We start from the raw sequence: 26,275 nt of genomic DNA on the forward strand, positions 1-26,275 counted from the left end.
AGTATTTGAGGGAGTCTTTTTGAGAAAAGTACCATTATCTGTTGTGGACAAACATGCTGGGTCTGATTGAAAACAATGAAATATACAAAAAGACAAACAAATTTTAAAAAATAAGAAAGAGCCTTTCCATCCTGATGCCCTTCTCTCCATTTTCCTAAAACCTTTTTTCTGTGGATCAGGAATTATTCAGGCCTCAAGGCACATGAGTGGAATTTGTGCCTATTTTATCTCTCAGCTTCAGGCTTGATTCACAATAGGTTAGGCTCTGTGCACTTTCTGTCAGTGATACTAATAATAAACACTGTAATTGCTATTCTATTGGGTGTTTTTCCTGAACTAGATTCTGTTTCTAACACATATACATTATCTTTTAATCTCCACACCCCAGTGTAGATGGGGGTTATTAGCCCCACTTTAAATGTAAGAAAACTGAGGCTAAGAGATGTTATTTGCCTGAAGTGACATTACTCAGCGGTGGCAGAGCTGAGATTCTGCCTGACCTCAAAGCAGCATCTACTCTGCCACTGGTTTACTAGTACTAGAGGCTGAAGACAATATAGCGCCATAAAGTCCTGTGTCTTCTTGGAATGGGATTTGTAAAAAGACATGTAGCAGAATTTAGGTTCTTAAGATTAGTGAGAACTAAATCTAGTCAAAAGTTGATACTCCTGAAGGTATGCCTATCTCTGGAGATTGGTGAAGATGGGGATAGTCAGCCTAGAGCAGCAGTCTTCTTGGTTGTTTCATCTAAAGTTTCTAAAGCCTCTGAATTGAAGGTCAGAATCTTATAACCTGATGACATTCATTTGATGGGTTACCTCCCTCAGAGCTCCTTGCCTTCAAGAGCAGCATGGGAAAGGACACTCTATAACACCCTAGCCAAGATAGTGCTCATAACTCACAGGCCAAGAGAGGAAAAGACAGTGTTGGAGAGTTGGGTGGTAGACAGCCAGAGGTGGTGATCTGCTCAGCCATCCCTCTAGTCACCTCTCTACATTTCTCAGAGGATGTAAGGTTCCCTATCCACCATTTTCTTCTTTTCCCTTCCTATTGCTCTCTCTCCCCTCCTCCCACCTTATCTTGTCTGTTCCTTTCTCTGTCCATCCTTTTTTCTGTTCTCTTCACCCTTTCTTTCTCTTTACCTCATTGTGTTGCTCTGTTCTCTTTCTTCTCTATTTCTGTAATTTCGCTCTCCCTCCCTCCAGGAGTTATAGTTAAGATGAGAAAAAAATTCTTAAGCATTGAGTTTAGCTTTACCTTTGGGATTTTGTTTCCAAAGCCCTCTTTGCCGAGCTGTGTGCAACTTGGATCTTCAGGACATGGCATTCATTAGTGACTAAAGAAGGGATAATATCAGATGTTAGATCTGTAAAACTCTTTTCTACATTCAGCTCTGCTAAATGCATGTTTCTTCTCCCTCTCTAGCTTCCTCCTATCCCTTGCTTTCCCTTCAGAGCAATGTTGTTTATTCCCTCAGCTGTTCTCTTGATCCTTACTGATTGGAGAGTACCTGAATACTATAAGGAAGCAACCCAATCCTCATAAATAGTTGTTGTTCTTGATACTCTGGGGGTGGGGGTGGGGAGATGGAGAGGCCCCAACCATCCAGAAAACCTGATCTCCCAAACTGCATGGTCAGATGTACCCAGTGAAACCTGTCCAACACTGGAAATTTTAGTGCTTTTTTTTTCCCCTTTTTTTTTTTTTTTTTTTTTTGATGGCAACTATAAACTCTCCCGGTTTCTCTTCCTTGCTGGTGTGCAGTGAGCTTGCAGTACGAGGAGAACTTAACTAGCTTAATTCTGCTCATCGATCTAGATCAGAGTTCCATTGCAGGATGGAAGGAGGAGCAAGTCAATAGAAGAGAGAGAGGAGGAATATCAAAGGGTCCGAGAGAGAATATTTGCCCGAGAGGTAAGTGTAGCTTCTGAGAGATGTCAGCCCATAGCTTTTAGCTCTTAATCTTTGGAACTGTGAATGGAATGAACCCTCCATAAATGTGTTGTTGTTGTTGTTTTTTAACCAAAATCAGCCAGCCCCAGATTTGATCTCTAAAATTAAATGTGGCTTGTTAGGAAGCTGCAGAGTTTTATTTATATTATTTTTTAATACATTCTGCTGTATGGCACACGAAGAGAACAAATGGAGTGGCTGAATTTGGTGGATATGATTAGACTGAAAATAGAAATGGTTTTGTCAGGGCTTATGGAAGGGCTCTGAATCTTGCCTGTCAAACCCTCCTCCCACTTACCCTCTCTCACTTCCACTATCCATTTTAGGCATCTTTGCTTCTAAGTGGAAGACTTAGTGTCCACACAGCCTATACATTTTATCTTGTTTGGCCAGCCTCATTTTTAGGATATGTTGGTGATTGTTAGAGCACAGATCTGGCATCTATTCTCTGAGCTCCACATTCCATATTCACAAAAGGTACCACTCACTAGTCCCTTCAGTCTCTACCTGAACAGAAAGTTTCTTTCTTCCTATATTTCTTAACTTGCTTCTTAGAATAGGACTGGCTATTTGGGCCAAAAGCCAGCATGAGTCACTTTAGGCAACTTTTTTCTTAAGAGTTGTGAGCCAAATCAAATATACTTGATATTCCTGTATCTGGTGACCTTTGCCTACCAGACTGAAGAGAAATATAGCAGAAATTCAGGAAAGGCCGTAGATAGGCAAGAGGGGAACAAATCTCCAGAAAATGTAGGATCCAGAAAGCAGCACCATCTTACATTCAAATTAGCAAACAAAAGAGGAAAACCAGCCTCCCTTCATTGTCAAAACATAGCCAGTTATAATCAATATACTTAGATGGACACTACTCTCCTCCCATTTCCCCACTCTCCCCTCCGCCAAGAAGAACACACACACACACACACACACACACACACACACACACCCCTTTCCATCATCACATAGCTCAGAAAAATATTGTCTCCAACTTCAAGAAAACTGAACTCCTCTATGAACTTGTTCCATTGTCTCAGGAGACCCACATGTTCGAAGGATCCTCTTTATTGGGGACAGATATAGGACAAACCTTCTGGCCCAAGGTCCAAAAAGAAGGAATCTTCTTACCTTCTTACCAATCAGGATAATTGGGTAATCCTCAAAGAGGATGTTGTAACCTTTACCTGCAAACCAATTGGGTGGAATGAAAAGAGATCATTTGTACATGGCTTTGGCTGGTGGTGACCCTAAATTGTGACAGAGCAGGTTGGTGAATGATAATAGCAAACATTTTTTTTTTAAATATATTTTATTGATTTTTCACAGAGAGGAAGGGAGAGAGATAGAGAGCTAGAAACATCGATGAGAGAGAAACATCGATCAGCTGCCTCCTGCACATCTCCCACTGGGATGTGCCCGCAACCCAGGCACATGCCATTGACCGGAATCGAACCCGGGACCCCCCAGTCCGCAGGCCGACGCTCCATCCACTGAGCCAAACCGGCCTCGGCAATAGCAAACATTTATATAGTGTTTACTATCTTTCAGACACTCTCTTAGCACTCCGCATAAATTATTTAATCCTCATACTAGGTTTTATTATTTTCCTCATTTTATAAATGTGGGACTGAGGCAGAGAGAGGTTAACTAACCTAAGATCACACCACTAGTTAGTAAAAGCTGGTGTTTTAATTCAGGTGGCCACGCTTGAGCCCATGCTCTTAACCCCTAAAGTAAACTACCTCTCAGTAGTTTGCTCTGCTCTGAGCTCTTTAGATTAAGAAGTACCAGTGATATCATAGCATAGCAAACTGTGATGTGTACCTCTGCTTCACTGTCACATGGAAAATGACTGTCCCACCATGCCAGTATATTAGCAAAGCCACAGCTATTCTGAAAGTACAAGCAACTTTTAATAGGGTATTGGGGCTAATTATGAACAACACTGGAATATGTCTACCTACATATTCCATATGAACAACACTAGAATATGTCTACCTACCTTGCGGATTTATCACTTTCATTTCAGCACTTCCTACATCTTGCTGTAGGTAGAGGCATCAGGAATCTCAGAAGGTGTAGACAAAGAAAAATGGCCAAAGTCCACCATATTCCAAAGATTCCCATGTGGAAAGGAACCTGGCCAGTCAAAGGGAGATGATTAAGGGTGGAGTTGAGGAAAAGGCAGGCCAAAAAAAGAGAAGTGGCACGAAGGGTATTTGGATGGAAATGCTGATGCTGCAGCCTTCTCTGGAGCCTGAGCTGTGTATTGGGAAAACTGCCCCATATAGGCTCTGCTCTGTGTGGAGCCCACTCTGCTCAATACTCTTGGTACCTTTTTCTAAGGGTTGGGAATCCACTATAAAGCTTACTTCACTCAGCTCAGTAGCTTTCTCAGGAAATATCCCCAAAAGGAATGTTTCAGGCTTTTAATTTTCTCATTTTTCTAGGCTCTGAAAAGTACCTGCTTCCCCAATTCTTACTCTCATTGGGTCTCAGGTCAGAATGTCTTTCATTTTGGCCAGTGTAGAGGACAGAAATGGAATAATCATTGAGGATGATTTCCAAAAAACGAAATTTCTTTCTCTTGTCTCCCTTTTTCCTTTCTTTAAACACATTCTTTAGGGCAAGCACACCAATTATTATGCTCACTTTACCTCTAGAGAGAATAAATTTAGAGCTTAAAAAGGAAATAATAGTTAGGTTAATACTTTCCTCTTTCTCCTTTCCATACTCCTACCTTTATCAACCTCTCTTTTTAAACACTCTGGGAAGGCTAAAAATGCTCAATGCTCTTTCCCATTAAAGGTGAGAAGTCAGATTGGGTGCGTGGGTGTGGGTCATCCTGTCCCTGCTCCCTCTCTCCCTGTTGGGGGGTGAGCTTGGTTTGAGGACCTTGGGTATTCATAGCATCATGGACACCCTTTTCGGTTATGCCATGCTGTTTTCTTATAAGTTATTTTCCGTTTTCTCCCCCTCACCTAGACTGGCCAGAACGGATATCTAAATGACATCAGGTTAGTACCACTTAGCATGTTCTCTGCTTCTCATTGAGCTTTCCAGTGAGGTTAATATAATCCTGTAATGATGCTTTTCTTTGATGTTAACCAACAGACTCTCCAAAGAAGCCTTTTCTTCTAGCTCTCACAAGAGAAGGCAGATTTTTAGGTACTTCTGTGTAATCTATATCTTTCCTTGTTTTTGTTTTTATTTGTTTGTTTTGTTTTGCTTTATTTTTGTTTTGCTGTAATCTTTTCAGCGGAGTGAGTTTGCTCTATGCATGGCTGCTTGTGGAATAATTCAGTTTGTGGTTTTTGCAACATTGGATATTTGTCCCCATTAAAAAAACTAAAAAAACATGGCTTTTGCTCAATGACTTTATTTTTATTGTTGCTGATTTCATTTTAAGTCCTGGATAGGTGGTGAAGGGGACCAAATAGTTATATTATATGGGATAGGTACTGTTTCTTCCCAGAAATTTACTGAAATTGGGCATTTTTGGAGGAGTTCAACATATTAAGGTAAAAGAATGGATGTCTTTTAAGCTACCTTTTCTGAATCTGTGAAATGATATGAAGAGCTTATTCCTGACCCAGCATAGGGAATGTTTTGTATCTTTAAGAAAGAATAGTACTAACACATATACATACAAACACCTCTGTCTTTGTAGTTCTCTCTTTGGAACAATGTGTAATGGGTAAGATGACCCACTTCTGAGGCCCAAGGAGAACCTCAGAAAGGACTGTCTGCCTTAGGAGGTCTTTAGAGCATGTCCTTTATGTGATTGTTCATGACTTGCTCTTAATTGTTGGCGAAAGCTGCTGTACTAACTTCTCCAGTATCTAATATTCTCCATTTTCCACAAAGCATCATAAGAACCTCCCTTTTATTTCAGTCTCTCCATTCCACCCCAGAAGATTACTAAAGGTGGTGATGAGAGAGAGAAGAGCTACTTTAGGACCCTATCCTGGTACCAACTCATTTTAAATATATTCTTCCCATTTACTGTAGAAAAACTGTAGAGCACAATATTTAATACCAGGATTCAGGTCTAATCCTTTCCAAAGGGCTTCTTTCTTTTTGAATCCTAAGCTTGATAGGACCCGACTAACTCAGATTAGTTAGAGCTCTCATCCCCAGTACTTCAGTTATTCCTTCCGTGTTTTCCTTTCTAAAGTTAGTTAAGCCATCTGAAGGTTGGGATAGAGAGATTTTCCATTCTTGGGATGAAGATTTTATCTTCCTTTCCATATTTTTGAACTTTTTTTCGTAGACTATCCCACCCTTATGTCCATATGAAAGCCCCAGGTAGAAAGGGCTCTGCATTTGTGGTGGTGGTTGAGATAGAGTCCCCCTTTTTAAAAAATAAACAAGTTCCTGTTCCATATTGTACACTTCAGTCAGAATTCATGCCAGAATACCTATAATAAACAGGAGTTTTAAACTAACTTCTATGTGTGACTTCGTGCACAGTGCTTGACAGTTGCTAAAGTACACTAGCTGATTCAGTTCTCTCACTGTCCTGATTTGATAAACTGGTTTACATGAAAGAAAACAAAAGCAGAAACATTTAAGTGACCAACCCACGTTTTCATGGCTACTAGTAGCAAAACTGGAACTGACTCTTTGTCCAGTGTACTTTTTATCATACCACACCAGCTCTCTACAAGCATCACTCCTTCCTATCTGAGTATTGTTCCATTCAGAGCCCTAATTCAGACTTACTGCTAAGAATGATGCCCTTATTAGTGCTGCGAAGCATCAAACTATATCAAACTATGCAGATAACTAGAGGCCTGGTGCACAAAATTTGTGCACGGGTAGGGTCCTAGGCCTGGCTGGCAATCAGGGCTGATCAGTTTCCCCGCCTCCTCCTTCCCTCGCTCCCTCAGCGCCCCGCCGCTGCTGCTGGTCGCCTGCCATGTTCCACGCCACCCCCTTGTGGTCAGCGCACTTCATAGCGAACTCCCGGTTGAATTCTCAAGGGGACAATTTGCATATTAGCCTTTTATTATATAGGATAGCTTGAAGGATCTAGTTAGCAGGTGCAACTTTCTCCTATCCAGACCTCTTTTATGATGCTGCTTTCCATACTGAATTTTGATTAAAAATCTAGGTCATTTAAATGCAGCTCCATGAACTCTTAAGGGGGTACTTCATTCTCTATTTGGGTATTAGTTCAGAACTCTAATGATTAGAAGCTGATCTTCTCTAACTGCTTTATACCTTTATTCCCAAGTTTGTGAAATAAATACTGATATACCAGATTTCCTCATCCACAATTGGCAATAACTATGGCAGCTTCCCAATCCTTTGAAAGATTCTATTGCACTGATAAATAAGCCACAGTGAGGGTTACTGATATTTTTGCCACCTCTTCCACAAACTTCTCTTCCCACTTCCCAGACACAATAAACTGGACTTTTCACGGCACTGAATCTACTTGTAAAAACTAAGTCAGCTCTGATTTTACAGGAGTATAAAGTGTGAATTTTCTCTGTTCTTCACCCTTCTCTCTAACACACAATCCAATCCAATGCTCAGAATTGAGTTTGGTAGTTTTCCCTCACTGTTTTATTTTTAGTAAAGTGGAAAGACTTGACTAGATGTTGGGTGTAGTCGTAGGGAAGGAAAACTGATCTCTTTCCTGACCAAGACTCAGCTTAGGTCCTTTAACTCTCAGGTTAGTCAGAAGATGATCAGACAAGCCACATTTTGAGAACTTGGCCATCACTATCTTGGGGGAGGAAACTGGATGAGTACAGAAGTGCTGCCACTTCGGCTCAAGCTTCCCAGGGTGTTTGGTTTAAAGTTGACTCATTCACTGTCCTTTGGTAGAAAAAGTAAGTGGCAGAATTTTTCTAATAGATAGTACTGTGTTTGATTTAGGTATAAAAGGCCATTAAGATTTTTGCAAAATTTAAGCTCTAATGTCTAATAAGCAGCCTCATCCATTGCTACTGCTGTATTCCATTACCCCAGAAAACACACACATCTTTATTGAGTCCTCTCAGTAGACTTGCCTTTGTTCATTTAGATGGAACTATTGGCTCTCACTTGAGGTCTGGAGATTCCCTGATTTATATGTCTTTCTTATTTCTTATTCTACTTTGACATCCCCAAGAAAAAGGGCTAACGTTTTGGAGAACCAGGAATATTTTCTAGCCCTCTATTCTAATGATATAGAGAGTAGTTTACTACTACTCTCTATAAATTACTTGGAATTCAGAGAAGAATTAGTATGTCGCTAACCAGCTGTGCCAGTGTGTTGTTACCCCACCATGACTGGCTTAGCTAAACAGCTAAACTAGTGACTCAGACAAATATTTTGCCCATTTTCTCTATAGTTCCTTTGGAACAGGTAGTCTATAAAGAAAGGTATTGTCTTTAATATTACCCCCTTAAGAAAAATACCTTTCATCCTAGCCGGTTTCCTCAGTGGTTAGAGTATTGGCCCTCAGACTGAAGGGTCTCAGATTAGATTCCCGTCAGGGCATGTATCTTGGTTGCAAGCTCAACCCCCAGCCCTAGTCGTGGCACATGTGGGAGGCAACTAATCGATGTGTTTCTCTCACATCAATGTTTCTCTGCTTCTCCCCCTCCCTTCCATTCTCTCTAAAAATTAATGGAGAAAGAAAAATACCTTTCTATAGTAGAATAACTGCGAGCCTGGTGTCTTTGAAAATAAGGGGATTGGGAGGGGGTTTTCTACTTACCTTAGGTAGAATGTTGGTGAAAAGGATGGAGCTCAAGCTACTATGAGTTTTGCTCAATTGCTCCCCAATATACATACTAAAATCTTTGTAATTGTTGTCATTTGATTTCCTTAGATTATCAGTTGTTGGGAATGGGAGATGTGAAAGGAAAACTCCTCGTTCTTGGTTGCTTATTGATTAAGAAGTGGTAAGAGCTCAACAAGACTTAGGTCTTTCAATCCAACCCTATCTATCTTGAGTATAGCACTTCATAGACACAAGCATATATCATCAGGATAACCCTGATATTTCTAGAGCAAAATAAGAGAGGATGAATCCCTTTTCTCCATAGCCTTGCACCTTGCCTAGGGCAGCAGGGTTATTTACATGGAGGCAACTAGGCACAGTCCATCCTCTGCTGCTTGCCATCCTGAGTCCCAAGAGCATATTTGCTTGATCATGCCAAAGACTTCAGTCCTTAGAGACCCTGGAACCAATTGTTCCCCGATGCTAACACAGAACTTCCACAAAACAGGTTAGGTCAATTCCAGACTATCAGACTGAGTTTTCCAGAGTGCCCCTTTAGTCCATTATACTCTTCCCACCCCAGAAACAGTGGTCATAAGAAACACCTCTGCCCAGCCGGCATGGCTCAGTGGTTGAACATCCACCTATGAACCAGGAGGTCACGGTTCGATTTCTGGTCAGGGCACATGCCCGTATTGCAGGCTCGATCCCCAGTGGGGGGCGTGAAGGAGGCAGTGATCAATGATTCTCTCTCATCATTGATGTTTCTACCTCTCCCTCTCCTTTCCTCTCCTTTCCAGTTTGACTCAGTGGACAGAGCATCAGCCCACGAACTAAAGGGTCCTGGGTTTAATAATGGCCAAGGGCATATACCTCGGTTGCAGGCTCAATCCCCGGCCCTCATTGGGCATATGCAGGAGGCAACCAATCAATGTGTCTCTCTCACATCAATGTTTCTCTGTCTTTTTCCTTCCCTTCCACTCTCTCTAAAAATCAATGGAAAAAATATCCTTGAGTGAGGATTAACAAAAAAAAGAAAGAAACACCTCTGCTGTCTTAGACACATTATGTGGAAGACCTGTTGTGGGATCTATCCATGTCATTAGCTACTCCTGCCTTCTAGCACATAACTTCTAGGAGTCCTTTTGTTTTAAGAACTCCCAGAAAGAGATGGTACCCCTCTGCTCCCCACTATTTCCTGCATGTCTGGGGTCCCGCAGTGGGGAGCTGGGGGAAGAGACCACAGCCAATCTCAGCATCATGTGTGTGGTTCCCACCCACCTCTGGTCTGTTGTATTGAGTTGCCAGTGCGCTGTCTTCCAGATGTGCCCCCACGCTCTTTGTTAATATACTGGGTATTGTTCTGTCTGCTCTCATCAACTCTTGGTGGGCCAGCCAACTAACAAGAAGTCAGTGTCCATCCTCTCCGCAACCTCACCCCCTCTTTGTTATTGAAAGAATAGAAATGAACTCTCTCCTAGCCCTTCTGCAGAAGTGGTAGGTGGAGGGTGCTCTGATCACTGTGGTCTCTACAGGGGGAACCGTGAGGGGCTAAGCCGCACCTCGAGCAGCCGCCAGAGCAGCACAGACAGCGAACTCAAATCCCTGGAGCCACGGCCTTGGAGCAGCACGGACTCTGATGGCTCTGTTCGAAGCATGCGGCCCCCCGTCACCAAAGCCAGCAGTTTCAGCGGAATCTCTATCCTCACCCGGGGTGACAGCATTGGGAACAGTAAAGCTGGCAGTGCAGGAAGGATCTCCAGGCCAGGTATTACAGCTTCTCACCTGTGTCATGCTATAATTTTTTGTTTGTCGTTTGCAAAAAATCACACTGATACTTTTTTTTTAATTTAAATTCTTTATTGTTTAAAGTATTACATATGTCTCCTTTTTTCCCCATTGACTTCTCCCCAGCCCTGATACTTACTTTTAATAAAACACTTGTGCCAATATTGTGTCCTGGAAACCTAACACAGCCAGAGGAGGGGAACTTTGATTTCTTGAATTAATTCATTGTCCTTTTTAGTACTCTCTCTGATTTTCTTTCAGACCTTTTCTAATTGAAAAAAACTGACTGGATTGGATTATTTGATCTGATTTCTGACTGAGGTGGGACATCCCTATAAGCCCAGGTTCAGGTCACATACTGAGATGAGAAGATAGCTGCTTTCATTCTGTGGCCTCTGAGATTATAAGGAGGGTCTGTAGAGCAGAGAATTTAGCTATTTATAATTCATTGTTGGCAGCCAATAGGCTAGGACTTAGAGAGGTACTTCTGTGGCTGCTTCCCTGGAGCTTGTCACTGAGAAAAGGAGCATGAGTTCCACCTGCCACCCCTGTAGCCATGCTTTAGCTCTTCTCATCTGCTGTGAATCCTTCTCCATCTATTCCTGTTGCACTCTTAGCAGAGGAATATTTAGCTCTTTATGCCCAGTGGAACTCTGTTCACCATCCTCCTGCCTATGAAGAATTACCTGATTCTCATCCCAGAAGTTCTGTAAGTCTTATCCTCAGAAGATGTCAGTAGTGGTAAAGATTTTTGCCTCTGACTCTTGGTTCTCTGCTGCCCTTCTCTGATACCTCCTTTCTAGTTCCACTGCCTCTGCCTTTATACAGGCCTTTATCTTCTCTTATTTAATTGTGACACTAGCCCTCAAGTTGGTTTTCCGTCCTCGGCCCTTTTTATAGGCAATTTACCAATCTGTAACATAGATCTAATCAAATCACTCCGCTCTTAAAAACATTCATGTTTTTCCATTTCCTGCATAGTGAAATCTAAATTACTTATTATAGCACTAGAGGCCCGGTGCACAAAAATTTGTGCACTCGGGGGGCGGGGGGGGGGGAGGGGGTCCCTCAGCCCGGCCTGTGCCCTCTCGCAGTCTGGGACCCCTCAGGAGATAACGACCTGCTGGCTTAGGCCTGCTCCCGGGTGGCAGAGGGCAGGCCCAATCCCTAGGTGCAGCGCCTGGTCGGGCTCAGAGCAGGGCCGATTGGGGAGTTGGGGCGCCGCCCCTGTCATGCACAGAGCAGGGCGGATTGGGAGGTTGCGATGCCACCCTCAGTCACGTTCAGGGTAGGGCCGATTGGGGGGTTGGGGCACCGCCCTCTGTCACACTCAAGGCAGGGTCGATGGGGAGGTTGTGGCGCCACCCCTTGTCACGCACAGAGCAGGGCCGATCAGGGGGTTGGGGAGCTCCCCCCTGTCACGCACAGAGCAGGGCCGATCAGGAGGTTGAGGAGCTCCCCCCTGTCACGCACAGAGCAGGGCCTATCAGGAGGTTGAGGAGCTCCCCCCTGTCACGCACAGAGCAGGGCCGATCAGGAGGTTGAGGAGCTCCCCCCTGTCACGCACAGAGTAGGGCCAATAGGGGAGTTGGGGCACCACCCCCTGTCACACACAGAGCAGGGCCGATCAGGGGGTTGGGGCGCTGCCCCCTGTCACACACAGAGCCGCAGGGCAATCAGGGGGTTTGGGCGCTGCCCCCTGTCACGCTGATCCCGGTGCCGGGAGGCCTCGCGACTCCGCTGATCCCGCCCGGCAGGGTCACAGATCCGGGTCCCAGACCACAGACAGCCTTGCCTGCTGCCGCCTGCCTTCAGTATGCAAATTAGCCGCCATCTTGTTGCTTCAGGGTGGGGGTCCCCACTGGGGTGCCTGGCCAGTCTGGGTGAGGGGCTGAGGGCCGTTTTCAGGCTGGCGGGCGACTGAAGCTCCAAACCTCTCCTTTTTTTCTTTTTTTTTTATTCTGGCATTTATTTACCTTCTATGCCTGTCACTGGAGCTGAGAGCCGGCTTTCTCTCTGAGGCTCGGCTGAAAGCAGGTTTCTGGCCTTTGTTTTCTGTATTTGAAACAATGTTGCGACTCCAGCTCTGAGATCCCGGCTGACTGACAGGAGGTTTCTGGGCTTTTGTTTATCTTCTATAAATGTTACTATGTTTCCAACTGAAGCTCAGAGGCCCGCGGGGAACGTTGGAGTCCTCTGTCACTGAAGGAAGCAAGCCTCCCTGTTCGCATCAGCTGCCTGGCTGCCGGCCGCCATCTTGGCTGACAGTTACTTTGTATATATTCACTGATTAGCCAATGAAAAGGGTAGCGGTCGTACGCTAATTACCATGTTTCTCTTTTATTAGTGTAGATAACTTCCTGGCTCTAGTTTGCCATCTCAATCTCATTTCAAGATATCTATCTTTCTCTGACCCTCCAACGATTTCTTGAATATGACATTAGCTTTGTCTCCTCTCAGTCTTATAAACCTTCTATTCATCCTTCAAAACTATCTCTCCTGCCACTTCCTCTTTAAACCCTTCCCTTTAACCCTTCCAGGAGTTATTGCTTCCTCATCTTTGCTTTCATACAATTATGTTTGTATCAGTGATGCAGTCCTTATCCTTATGAGATTATAATCATTGTGTGGGTGTTCATCTTTTGTCAGGAGATCCTGTGCTGCTTAAGGGCAAAGACTGTGTTCCCTTTGTTTTAGTGTACTCAGTTCATTATACAATGCCTGACACATAGTAGATATTCATTAAAAGTATTTTGTGTGAATGCATGCATGACTTGGAGAGCCTGGAAATGGGGAAAATAGATGAAGGTTGTGAGTATTTGTGTGAGTATTTGTGGAGAGGCAAGGCTGCCTTCTCAGCAACTTTTGTGAAATGCTGAAAGTTGAGAAGAAATCAAAGAGAAAACAAGTCTCTTAAAGGACTAGGAATCTGTACCTTCCCAGGAAATAAACATTTATGTTTTCAAATATCTAATCATGATGGACAGATTCTAGGCACTTCGGGGGAGGTGACTTAGCCTCACATTTTGTTCAATTCTAAAACCAAACATTGACAGTCAAGGTGGTTATTGTCCCTAGGGAACAGAAACGTGCTAAGATGAGGACGCCCATCATCAGGACAGCTGAAATGCATCCATGCTAATACGTGTATCTTCCCAAGACAGTTGGGGAAATGGACAGGAGAGTGAGGAGAAACAGCAAAGAAAGACTAGGGCCCTGCAGCTGGGCCCTCCAGGGGTGGTATGTTCATGATTTGCACTTACAGCTCTTGGTGGGTCTCCTCTTTGCCTTAGGTATGGCTCTAGGTGCCCCAGAAGTGTGCAACCAGGTCACCTCATCCCAGTCTGTCCGGAGCCTTCTCCCTTGTACTGCCCAGCAACAGCAGCAGCAGCAGCAGCAACTTCCTGCTCTTCCACCCACGTCTCAGCAACAGCCACCCTTGAATAATCACATGATCTCACAGGTGAGTCACTGCTCAGTGCCAGATCCCCCTTTGCTCAGATTCAAGCAAGCTCTGGAAGGACAGTCATGTCTCTTGTGCTGTGGGTGGTAGGAAAGATCTGTTTTTGGAGACATGCCACTCTCTCCCCCATTTCTCATTTGTTAGTTTTCAAAGAAAAGAGTAAGGATGAAGTTTTGGCCAAAGTGCTCTTCGTAGTGTCAGTCTGGGAGATTTTTGCTTTACATATTTCTTCCTCTTCCTCCTGAAAATTGTCAGTGGGATCTCTTACCCCATTCCACATTTCTGCTATACCCCATCTCTCAGTATATCCTGTATAATTAACAAGGTCATTTTGCTCACTATATATATGGAGTTTAAAAGGACCATAGCTCCCACCATAGTCTGACTGAATGTACTCATGTGACTATTGACCCATAAACATATATTTATGTGTTGGTGTTAGGGGGAAAGGAAATAACACTCAAGACCCCTGCAATACCTATATCATAAAGCACACCCCCCCACACACAATATTTTCTGTTTTCCATGCCATAAAAGAGCTCCTCTTCCTCCTTCTGTTGCTGGATGGGTAGATGTTGGTACCATCTAGGGTGTGAGTGAAGTTTTACTTATATGGGGACCATCCAAGCCATCAGCATAAGAGTTAAAACTTATTCTAAATGGAATCTCAGTATTCTAGGTTTAAAAGTCTCCTTAATAACCTGAGGAGAGCTGCTCTGAGCTCTTCATGATTAGAGCCCATGCTTTATCCCGAAGTGTTCACTGGTAGTCAGGAATCCCATGTCTGTACTCTGTTAAGCTGTAATTAAAATTCTTATTACAGGCTCCCTTGTCTCCCTGTTTAGTTAGTCCCACTTGACCTAAAATATATCTCTTCCATAGGTACAAGAAACAAATTCCAAGCACTCATACCCCAGGAAACTAGAGTGGAAAGACCCCAGAATGGCCCAGTACTACCCCATTCAAATACTGTGAAATGAAACTTCATAAAGAACAGTGAAGATCTAGGGAAACTCTGCTTTGTGTTTTAATGTAACCCACATGCAGATCATTCTAGTCCTTCATATTAGTCCCTAAATCAGTTTCTCTATAATCCTGACTTACTTTCTTCTAATACCGTGTACCTCAATAAATCTCATATATATAATTGATTTCAGAGAGGAAGGGAGAGAGAGAGAGAAAAATATCAGTGATGAGAGAATCATTGATCAGCTGCCTCCTGCATGCCCCATATTGGGGATCAAGCCCTCAACCCAGGCATATGCCCTGACTGGGAATTGAGCCATGACCCTCCTGATTTATAAGTCGATGCTCAACCACTGAGCCACGCAGGCTGGGCTCTGTGTCTTAACTCAGACCTATAAGTGGGTAAACTCTGTGCTCCTCTCTCTGGCTATCTTCTGTGTATGTATGTTTCACTTTTTTAGGAGCCCAGTTTTTTGGGGGTTTTGTTTGTTTGTTTTCTAAAATGTGTGGATTTTAATATAGTCTTGCTCCCTTTTTTCCCCTCTTAGTTTTCCATCTGCCTCCTTCTATCCATAGCTAGAAACAGACAGCAAGAATAGAACAGAAATAGAAAGGTAAAGAGGATAACAATTTTGGACTGAAAAAAATCTAATAATAGACAAACATGGTAATTGACCATACCTTCACTACGCCTCCCATTGGCTAATCAGCACGATATGCAAATTAACCGCCAACTAAGATGGTGGCTAATTTGCATACTGCAGGCAGATCCCGCTGCGCCGCCCTGGCTGGGGCTGGCAGCAGCGCGATCCCCAGCCCCCAGCCGCCGGCTGCCCCAGCACGGGATCCGGGCCTGCCATGTGCGGGGCGGGGTGGGCAGGGTGGGCGGCAGCCCGACCTGAGCAGCCGCCTGGCCCAGCATGGGATCCGGGCCTGCCATCTGCCACCAGGGAAGTGGGCCTAAGCCAGCAGGTGGTTATCTCTCGAGGGGTCCCAGACTGTGAGAGGGCACAGGTTGGGCTGAGGGACCCCCCCCCCCCACCAGTGCACAAATTTTTGTGCACCGGGCTTCCAGTTTTAAATAATTTCCAAGCCGAAACCGGTTTGGCTCAGTGGATAGAGCGTCGACCTGCAGACTGAAAGGTCCCAGGTTCGATTCCGGTCAAGGGCATGTACCCAGTAGGAGATGTGCAGGAGGCGGCTGATCGAAGTTTCTCTCTCATCGATGTTTCTAACTCTCTATCTCTCTCCCTTCCTCTCTGTAAAAAATCAATAAAATATATTTTTAAAAAATAATAATTTCCAAGTGACTGGCTCTGAATCCCAAATTTTACTCAGTCGGATTCTGTCTCTGCCTCTGCATCATGAGGGTCAGTGGGTCAGCTGTTGGTATTGACTGACCTGCAGGGAGTATGATGCTAAGTTAGGCCTGTAGATTGGGAACCGGGGAGCATTATTTAGTATAGAGATCTCTGCTCCCTCAGAAATGTATTCCTGAGATTAATTGTGATCACAAACTCCAAACCAAAAATTCTTAGCCTGGTTAAGTTTTGGTGTCCCTGAAGCATTTGTGGTAGCTGCTAATATTTTTATACACCTCCACCCCCATATGTAGTTCCTTTTTTCTTCCTCTCACTTTTTCTCCTCTCTTTATCCTTTTCTTCTTCTTCTTACTGCCTTTTTCTTTCTTTTCTGTTTGTCCCTGTCTCTCAGTACTGGTGGCTCTCCAAACTCAAGTTGCTGAGCCCCAAAATACTTATTGTTCAGTTTCTCAAAAGGTACATAACAGAGCAGGGATGAAGGAAGTGACCATACACACATACCACTGTGCTTATTCTAAAGAGTTTCCTTTGGAAGAGAAACTGAGAAAATATAGTTACCTTTAGCTCTGTAGCAAGAGACATTTGTCCCAGGCTTGGAGACACCGCTGGCTAAACTGTGCTCTTTCCCTTCTTGGCAGGCCTCTGCTGTCAGAGCAGGCCTCCATATCATATATCAGTAGTGCATGTGAAATCAAGGAGTGAGGCAGAGAATTAAAGGGCCAGAGGCTACCTTTTGCCCAATTTACTTAAAGTGGAATGGGCCTCTTGAAAAGGAGCCCTCCAAACCTCTCTCCAGGGGCCCATTCAGGCATCTAAGAACCAACGATTTAGTCTAGAATTTGCCAGTAGGTGACTGTCACATCCCTCAGGGCCAGTCTTTGGCTTCCTCATGGTTTTTAGGAAGTTTCCTAACTCTGGAGTGTGAGACTCTCTAAGAAGAAAACTGTAGCTGAGGTAGTGGTGGTATAACTTAAAAATAGCACAGCCCGGCTAGCATGACTCAGTAGTTGAGCATAGACCTATGAAGCAGAAGTTCACGGTTCGATTCCGGTCAGGGCACATGCCTGTGGGTTGCAGGCTGGATCCCGAGTGTGGGGCGTGCAGGAGGCAGCCAATCAATGATTCCCTGTCATCATTGATGTTTCTATCTCTCTCTCCCTCTTCCCTTCCTCTTTGAAAGCAATAAAAATATATTTTTTTAAATAGCACTGAGATGCCTACCTTTACCACTGCCCTTCTCAGGAGAGTCCTAAGAGAGGAGCATTTCTTCTCTCTTCACTTTTTACTTAAAACTCACAAATGTGAGGAAATCAGGCAGCCTTCTTTTACCATTTCACTTTCCCTATGGTCACCCTTTCTCCCTCCGGAGTATATAAGGTCTAAAGCAGTGGTCGGCAAACTGCGGCTTGGCAAACCGCAGCTCTCGAGCCACATGCAGCTCTTTGGCCCCTTGAGTGTGGCTCTTCCACAAAATACCAGCTCTTCCACAAAATACCGACTTCTGCGCATGGGCCACGAAGTTTCAGTCTCACTGTACGTGCGCGCCTGCACGTGGTATTTTGTGGAAGAGCCACACTCAAGGGGCCAAAGAGCCACATGTGGCTCGAGAGTTGCAGTTTGCCAACCCCGGGTAAAGCACATTAGGCCTTCCTCTAAGAGAAAGAAGAGGATTAGGATAATAGAAAATGGGTTTAAAAGCTACCAGCAGCTCATGCTGAGAAGCTTGGCCAGCAGTTATATTTGGAATGCCACTGGCTTACAGAAAATAAGTATGCTGGGAGAACTGAGAGTTTATTTTCAAGGCTATGGCAGCATCTCCCCCAGGTCACACAGTGAAGTCTCTGTAACTTTTTCCTAACCGAGATGACTTACATTTACTTAATCCACATGTCAGGAGTGTTCTCCATCGTGGGGTCTTCTAATTCCTGGACTCTGCTTCTGGAAGTTAGTCCCCTCTATGAAAGGGTCTCTCCAGAGGTAAGTGGCAGGAGAGGATATTGACACCTTGGGTCCCCCACACCTCTTGTTACTCTAAATTTGAAAGGAGGGAGGAGAATTATACAAACTAAAAGATGTTTGTGTAATTCTGTTCAGCTTCTTTCCCACCCTCCCTACTACTAGAGTGGAGAGGAAGAATATATGTCAGGTAGAACTAGGTTCCCATCCAAGCTCTGCAGATTAGCTGTGTGTTCCTGGATGTGTGATTTAATTTCTCTGAACCTTACTATCTTTTTTTTTTTTTTTAATATATTTTATTTATTTTTCACAGAAAGGAAGGGAGAGAGATAGAGAGCCAGAAACATCGATGAGAGAGAAACACCGATTAGCTGCCTCCTGCACACCCCCTACTGGGGATGTGCCCGCAACCCAGGTACATGCCCCTTGACCGGAATCGAACCTGGGACCCCTCAGTCCGCAGGCCGACCCTCTATCCACCGAGCCAAACCGGTTTTGGCGTGAACCTTACTGTCTTAACTGCAGATACAAGTTATCATATCTCCTTATAAGCTTATTGTGAAGCTGTAATGAGATAAAATATATAAGTGAGACAATGAATGTAAAAGTTATTTCCCTCTCTCTTCCTAGCCTCTCCCCTTTCTCCCACCCCTCCTACCACCACCAGGGGCCATGGCTGGAGAACTGATGAGGGATTGAAATGGCTGGAAAGGAAGAAGAGAGAAAAAATAACTCCTTATTAGTTGGTTTAGAATACACCAAATCCTCCTGCTTAAGGCTAATGAAGGGACTGAAGGAACAAAAGTTAAAACTAAGGCTATTTATATTTTATTCCTAAATCCCTCCCTGTTTGCTTATGGGGACATTTTTCATACTGCCCTCACAGCCTGGAGTTTCACAGAACAATCTTGGAGCAGGAGGAAGTAGCCAGAACCAGGCGTGAACTGACTGTTTTTTCCTCCTCTGCCCTCGGGAGGGAGATGATCCTTGTGAATGAGAATTCCTCCAGGAGAGCTGTGCTGTGAAATGAGGAGTGTGACCGGGAGAGCTCAGCCAGACCTTGGATGACGCTTCCTACAGAAACAGGAATCCATTTTGTTTTATTTTTTTAAATGTTTTTTTTATTGATTTCAGAGAGAGGAAGGGAGAAGGAGAAAGAGATAGAAACATTAATGATGAGAGAGAATCATGGATGGGCTGCCTTCTGCACACCCCCTACTGGGAATTGAGCCCACAATCCAGGCATGTGTCCTGACCGGAATCGAACCATGACCTCCTGGTTCATAGGTCAATACTTAACTACTGAGTCACGCTGGCCAGGCCAAGGGATCTCTTTTCAAATGGACATTTGAGGAGGGTTTATAATTATGTTCCCCAGGAATCATATGTTTAGAAAAAAATGTTTTGGGAAAAGCTATGTTTGGAATCAGACAGCAGACCCCAGCTCTGAGAGTTCTAAAACTGGTCACAACAGCTGCAGAGTTCTGAGTGGCTAGTGGGATGGGGTATGCAGTGAGTCTGTCCTGATAGGAGAGATTGCTATCCTGGGCTTGGTATTCATACTGGTCAGCAGCCTTGCTGTTCATGTGAAATTTCTTCTATGATTAACACTGTTCCTTCCCCTTTCCTCCCCCTCTCTGCCCTGTGCCCCCCTTTTCTCTTCCCTTCCCACATGCCTCTCTGCTGGCCCACAGCCTGTCCCAGCTCTGCAGCCCTCTCCGCAGCCTGTTCAGTTCTCTCCAGGCTCCTGTCCCCAAGTCCTTCTGCCAGTCTCTCCACCCCAGCAGTACAACATGGTATAAACTTCATTACCCCTTTTTGTCTTGTCCTTGTGTGGCCTATATCTCTGGGTATGTCTGGGTCGGTCTGTGACAACCTTGCAAAGCAGTTGTGCTTTTTGGAGGGCCATGTTTAAAGGTGTTTCTTCTTGTGGGGCCAGTATAGGCTGAAGTATACTCCATTCTAGTGACCACGTCACAGTAATTTAGCCATCAAACGATGCTTAAATGTAAGAGAGAGGAACACTGAGTTCCCTGGAGTTATAGGAAGGGAAACGCAACCAGATGTTGATCTAACCTGGGCTCCTCATCTTTTCCTTTAAAAATAAAAACACAATTGCAGACTTCTCTGGTTCCACTGGTAAAAACTTAAAATGTTCCCTTCTGTTACCGTGTTATTTTACATAAAAAGTAGCCTTTTCTAATGCATAGCACTTGCTGTTTAGTTTGTACCTTGACTACAAATCCTTTGAAGATCTGATTTGCCTCCTAGTTGATAACTTCTTTAATGATATAGGAGGACTGGCTTCTTTTTATTTCGTGTTAATCACACCTGTCTGCTTTTTCACTAGAATCCCTTCTTGTCTCCCACCTCTTATTCCATTCTGAAAAGTCCTAGAATATGGACCTCAAAATAATCAGCAATCCAGTACTCTTGTCATCTGTTTCTGCCCATTAAGGTAGTTAAACAGCTAACTTGAAGATCAGATCCCTGAAAATTGAATGAAATCACAGGAAAGCATTACCTTTTGTTCCTACTAGTTATTTTGGTTTTTGGTTCTTTTTGCAAAAGAACTCCTCTGCGTGTGTATGTGTTTGTGTGTGTGTCAATTACTGTCCAGGGAGCAGAAAGGACGAGGAAGCTAACAAACTAACCTATCACCGTACAAGTGAGAGATGGAACACCATCACTCTTGCTGCTTAGAGAAGAGGGCTGAGAGAGAAGGCAATTACAGACTAGCCAGTCAGTCTCACCCTCCAGCTCAGCTACTCACCCTGGCCTCCTTTCAGAGGTGAGAATTAGAAGTGGTTTCTGAAGGGCAGGAGAACTCTAGGCAAGTATCAGAGAACAAAGGTGGAAATGACCTTGAGAGGGAGTAAGGAGATAAGCAGCAGGAGTGGGAGTCCATCAGTCTTTCCGCTGCATAGGCAGAGCTGGGGAGCCACATGAACCGAGCCGCCCATAATCCATTCAAGGTGTTATCTGGGTCCTTTATTATAAAAACAGGATTTTTGGCATCATAGGGCACTTTGTGTGGTTGGAGGCAGAAGGAAGACAGGAAATGGAAAGGCTTATAGTCTTTTTTTTTTTTTTTAACCCACTAGTTTGTCCTGTTTTTCTATATATAGAAGTTGTGTCATTGCTCCCATCTCCCCAGGACAAATTCTAATAAAAATCATAATCAGAGTGGCCATTGTTGCCTCATATGTGGTAAGGAGGCTGGCCTCCCAGGGCGCAGAGGCAGGAGTATCTCACATTTGGAGTAGGTAAGGAAGGCTGTAGGTAGGGTTGCTATTTCTGTCTGTGTGTCTGTGTTGAAGCCGAGAACATGGGGCTTGATGCCACCTCAGTCCTTGAGTCTCCACTACTTTTTCAACAGGCAGATGACCTCAGCAACCCCTTTGGACAGATGAGCCTTAACCGCCAAGGTTCTACTGAAGCAGCTGACCCATCCGCAGCTCTGTTCCAGCCCCCACTTATCTCCCAGCACCCTCAGCAGACTAGCTTCATCATGGCTTCCACAGGACAGCCCCTCCCCGCTTCCAACTATTCCACCTCTAGCCATGCAACACCTACTCAGCAAGTCCTGCCACCCCAGGGCTACATGCAGCCTCCTCAGCAAGTGAGTGGCTCTGGTTCCCAGCTTAAATCACTAATTCCGTTTGTCCAGTATTATAATCCTTCCCTCTTCCTCTGATTTAGACAGACCAGAGGGGATACCTGTTCCTCACCTCCATTTCCCACTAGTTGTCTTTTTAGTTAGAAGGTTTCTTTCTACGTGACACAAGTCCTTCCTGTTATTTTTCAAATTTGTATACCAATGCTGCAATTGCAGACCCAAAATATCTCCATTTACAGATTTTTGGCCATCAACCCTGATGCAATTAATAGTTTGGGGACCTTCTCACACATCTCTTTCCTCTCACCATAGATCCAGGTTTCTTACTATCCCCCTGGACAGTATCCTAACTCCAACCAGCAATATCGACCTCTCTCTCACCCGGTGGCCTACAGCCCCCAACGTGGTCAACAGTTGCCTCAGCCATCCCAACAGCCTGGTAAGGGGAACTGCTGGTGTAAGAAGACAGTGAATAGGAGAAGGGCGGAGACTGGGAAAGAGAATTACCGTCCCTGTTTTTTTAAAAAAAAGGCAGGAATGATTAGATTCCTGAAGAGGTACCCAGGATCTCCAGAAAAAGGAAAGGCAAAATAGACAGGTGAAGAGAAATTGCTGATCGAGTGTGACCTCCTAAACATTGTTGAGACCATGCTAATGTCTTCTCTTCCTTGCCCATCCCCAGGTTTACAGCCCATGATGCCTAACCAGCAGCAGGCGGCTTACCAAGGCATGATAGGGGTCCAGCAACCACAGAACCAGGGCCTGCTCAGCAACCAGAGGAGTGGCATGGGGGGCCAGATGCAAGGCCTGGTGGTTCAGTATACTCCACTGCCTTCTTACCAAGTGGGTGCATTTTGCATTGGGAACCATCACCCAGTCCTCAGGATGAGGGAAAGGAGGACAGCCTCCTATGTCACCAGTCTGACAGCTCTAACATAAAATGCTGTTCACTTCGCCCTTAAATTTTTAGGTTTTTTCCCTCTGAGAGAAAGCCCAGAGAATCTGAGAAGAGTCTTTATTTAAATTGTTTGGTCTTTATACAGCCATGCAAATGAGTATATGCCCAGAAAAGTAGGCTCTAAAGGGAAGCAGGCTCCTTTCTCTACATCAGATGCTCAAGAGTGGTATTTGGAGAAGAGGGAAATGGTGGTAGCTCTGTGAGCATTTCCTTTAGGCAGATGAGAATAGGAGGAGTCTCTGAGAGCTAGAGAGGAAGTGCCTTAGTCTGTTCTTGAATGAACTCATTGGAAGTGCGAGTGGTCATTCTCTTCTCATCTCCACTCAGGTCCCAGTGGGTAATGATTCGCAAAATGTGGTCCAGCCGCCTTTCCAGCAACCCATGCTGGTCCCTGCAAGCCAATCTGTGCAAGGGGCTCTCCCGGCGGGAGGGGTGCCAGTGTACTACAGCATGATCCCTGCGGCTCAGCAGAACGGTACGAGGTAAGGACTCCCCGAAAATCCAGACACATCTCTCATAGACCATCGGCAATGGCTGCACCATGCTTTTGTTTTCACTGACCTAAGAAAAGAAAGGCAGGGGTAGAGATCCCAGTAGTGCCCTAAAGCTAGTAGAATATGAATGAGTTCATTCTCCTTTTGTCCTCATTGATTTGACATATCCATAAGAGCACATTAGCAGAAAAAATTCCTGCTTCAGAGACTGAGGCTTTATGATTTCCCATTTTTTATTTTCCTAATCAGTGAGATTCAGAACTATGGGATAGAGATTGCTCATCATTAAAAGAAGCAATTTGGAGAAAAGAAAAAAAAATTAAAAAAAAAATATATATATATATATATATATAAAATTTTCTGTATACCTCTGTTTATATCCATGGATGAATCTCACATGGTCTATTTATATGTATCTTAGGATAGACCATAGCTGATATAATTTTAGAGGTAGAAAGTACCTTAGAAATATCTAGTCCACGTCCCTTGTTTTATTTTTCTCCCTTTTTTAAAAATACTGTTTTACTGATTTCAGAGAGGAAGGGAGAGGGAGAGAGAGACAGAAATATCAACGATGAGATAATCATCGATCGGCTGCCTCCTGCACACCCCATTCTGGGGATCAAGTCCACAGCCTGTGCCCTGACCGGGAATCTAACCTCGACCTTCCAGTTCATAGGTCAACACTCAACCTATGACGCACACCAGCTGGGCTCTCCCTTTTTTTAATAAATGAAGAAGTTCTAGCTAGGGATATTAAGGAACTTACCCAAAGTCATACAACTAGTTAAAAGCAGAGCTGGAACTAGAACTCAAGTCTGGGCCTACTTGCAGGTATCTCTGTGTGTCTCTCTCAGTGTGTATATGTTTCTTTATGTCTTTTATATGTATGTCTCCTGTTGTCTTGAGCTTCATGGGGGTTTTTCCCTGTTTGTCTTCAGGTGACTATCTGTGTTTGCCATTGTGTAAATATCCTAAATCATACATCTCCATAGTTCTTTCTTACCCATCTCTCTCTTGCACTGTATATCTGTCTCTGGCACTCTCTTTGTCTGTGTGTCTATTATGTTTATCAGAGTGTGCGTGTATTTGTGTTGTGTGCATGTATGCACATGTATGTATCTGGTGTTTCCACACTGTTAGGAAGAGCATGTGTCACTGACATTCCATCTGTAGCACTGATTAGCAGCTTCCTAATTGAAAGATGATCAAGTACAAATATATATAATTAACTTTGAACTGATTAGTGATTTTAGAAATTGCATGGCAAATTGGTTTGGAAATGGCTTGGAGCTGCCTCTGCGTCCCATAGGGGAGGCCCAGGCAGCAGCAGCTGTTTGCCATGAGCTGTGTTCCTCCCTCTACCTCTTTACCACTCCTCTCTTTTCTATTTCCCCAGCCCTTCTGTGGGATTTCTGCAGCCTCCTGGCTCTGAGCAGTACCAGATGCCTCAGTCTCCCTCTCCCTGCAGCCCACCACAGATGCCACAGCAGTTCTCAGGTAAGATGATAAAAATTGCCGGGGCTGGGAGGCCGGAGGGAGGCAGGCGGGGGGGGAGTGGTCTTGGGCACTTTGCTACTCTAGATCTGGGAAGGGTAGAGAGAGTTCAGGGATGGTGTGACCCCATCAGGAAGAAAGGCCAAAATCCTGGCTGGTGTTTTCCAGGGGTGCTGAAGTTGACCTCTCAAGAAAGGTGAGGTTGGTTGCCCCATCCCTGGGCAGCCACAAGTCTGATTGGGTTCATTGTTTCTTTCCTTCGTATTTTGTTTTATTTTCCTTTTTCTGAACTCACCATTACATTTACCACATGCGTTTGAGACATGAAGTACTTACCTCTGTCTCCTACACGAATTCTTTCTATGACAGCTTTTTTTTCCCCCTCTTGGGAGTGTGAGCAAGGCTGTTAAAATGCTTTTTAAGTCGTATCTTAGATTTGTTTAGGAGTTTTTTGTATGTGATCACATACATTTTATCATTTTATTTTTTTTTTAAATATATTTTATTGATTTTTTACAGAGAGGAAGGGAGAGGGATAGAGAGTCAGAAACATCGATGAGAGAGAAACATCGATCAGCTGCCTCCTGCACACCCCCTACTGGGGATGTGCCTGCAACCAAGGTACATGCCCTTGACTGGAATCGAACCTGGGACCCTTCAGTCCCCAGGCCGACGCTCTATCCAGTGAGCCAAACCAGCTAGGGCTACATTTTATCATTTTAATTCTTACTACAACTTCATGAAGGGGAAATTTAAGCCTGAAAGGATAAATGACTTGCCTAAAGTCACAGTCCTAGAACTTGAACTTTGGTCTTTTGAATTTCTACATCCTATGCTGCATTCTCAATAACACATTTTCAACAGGCTTCTGTACTCTCCCAGGTGAACAGGCTTGTGTCATGCAGCCTTTCACTGTCTGCCTTTGCCAAGAACTCCCCCAGTACACTAAGTGCAGCTGCCCTTGTTTCTTTCCCTTTCATCCCACCCTAACATAGTTTTACACTGCAGTTAAAGAAACTTAAGGGGTTCTGGAAGGCAGGAGGTCTTAATGTACTTCTATTGTGGGAATATCACAGTGCCCTCTGCTGGGGAGAGGGAGATATTTTTGCCAATTTCTCCATTTAGAAATGTACTATTTTTCACATAACATATTTTATACTCATGTTAGGTTCTGGAGAGTGGATTCCAGAATTAATTTTGCTCATAAGACAGAATCAGTTGTTACCTTCAAGGAGCAATGACTTTTTCCAGACCAAACATGGATCTCTCACAGGCTGAGAGATTTTAAATTCAACAGCCCTTACCTTTTATTATATTACTAGAGGCCTGGTGCACAAATTCGTGCACCAGTGGGGTCCCTTGGCCTGGCCAGCAGGATCGGGCTGAAACTGGTTCTCCGACATCCCCCGAGGTGTCCTGGATTGCAAGAGGGTGCAGGCCAGGCCGAGGGACCCCACGGGTGCACAATTGGGGCTGAGGAGGGACGCGGGAGGTTGACCAGCTGGGGAGGGACTGCAGGAGGGCTCCAGGATGTGTCTGG

The 26,275-nt window shown here is 44.4% G+C and overlaps 1 protein-coding gene across 25 annotated transcripts in view; it reads left to right on the plus strand.

Annotated features, from left to right (window-relative positions):
* The window catches only part of R3HDM2 (R3H domain containing 2), a 183,195-nt gene that overhangs the window by 147,452 nt on the left and 9,468 nt on the right, over positions 1 to 26,275 (plus strand). For 11 of the 25 annotated variants that reach the window (XM_070409921.1, XM_070409907.1, XM_070409908.1 and 8 more), the window contains 11 exons: positions 1,819 to 1,914; positions 4,936 to 4,967; positions 5,065 to 5,118; positions 10,208 to 10,440; positions 13,754 to 13,923; positions 19,862 to 19,963; positions 21,547 to 21,789; positions 22,099 to 22,225; positions 22,469 to 22,629; positions 23,072 to 23,226; positions 24,638 to 24,738. In XM_070409921.1, coding sequence (XP_070266022.1) covers positions 1,819 to 1,914; positions 4,936 to 4,967; positions 5,065 to 5,118; positions 10,208 to 10,440; positions 13,754 to 13,923; positions 19,862 to 19,963; positions 21,547 to 21,789; positions 22,099 to 22,225; positions 22,469 to 22,629; positions 23,072 to 23,226; positions 24,638 to 24,738 — 1,474 coding nt within the window. The remainder of the gene's footprint in view (positions 1 to 1,818; positions 1,915 to 4,935; positions 4,968 to 5,064; positions 5,119 to 10,207; positions 10,441 to 13,753; positions 13,924 to 19,861; positions 19,964 to 21,546; positions 21,790 to 22,098; positions 22,226 to 22,468; positions 22,630 to 23,071; positions 23,227 to 24,637; positions 24,739 to 26,275) is intronic. The other 14 variants (XM_070409912.1, XM_070409914.1, XM_070409920.1 and 11 more) reach the window with 7 other exon arrangements.

The sequence above is a fragment of the Myotis yumanensis genome, unplaced genomic scaffold, assembly GCF_028538775.1.
Source record: "Myotis yumanensis isolate MYYU_CA2020_CCGP unplaced genomic scaffold, mMyoYum1.0.hap1 SCAF_3, whole genome shotgun sequence".
NCBI classification, from domain to species: domain Eukaryota; kingdom Metazoa; phylum Chordata; class Mammalia; order Chiroptera; family Vespertilionidae; genus Myotis; species Myotis yumanensis.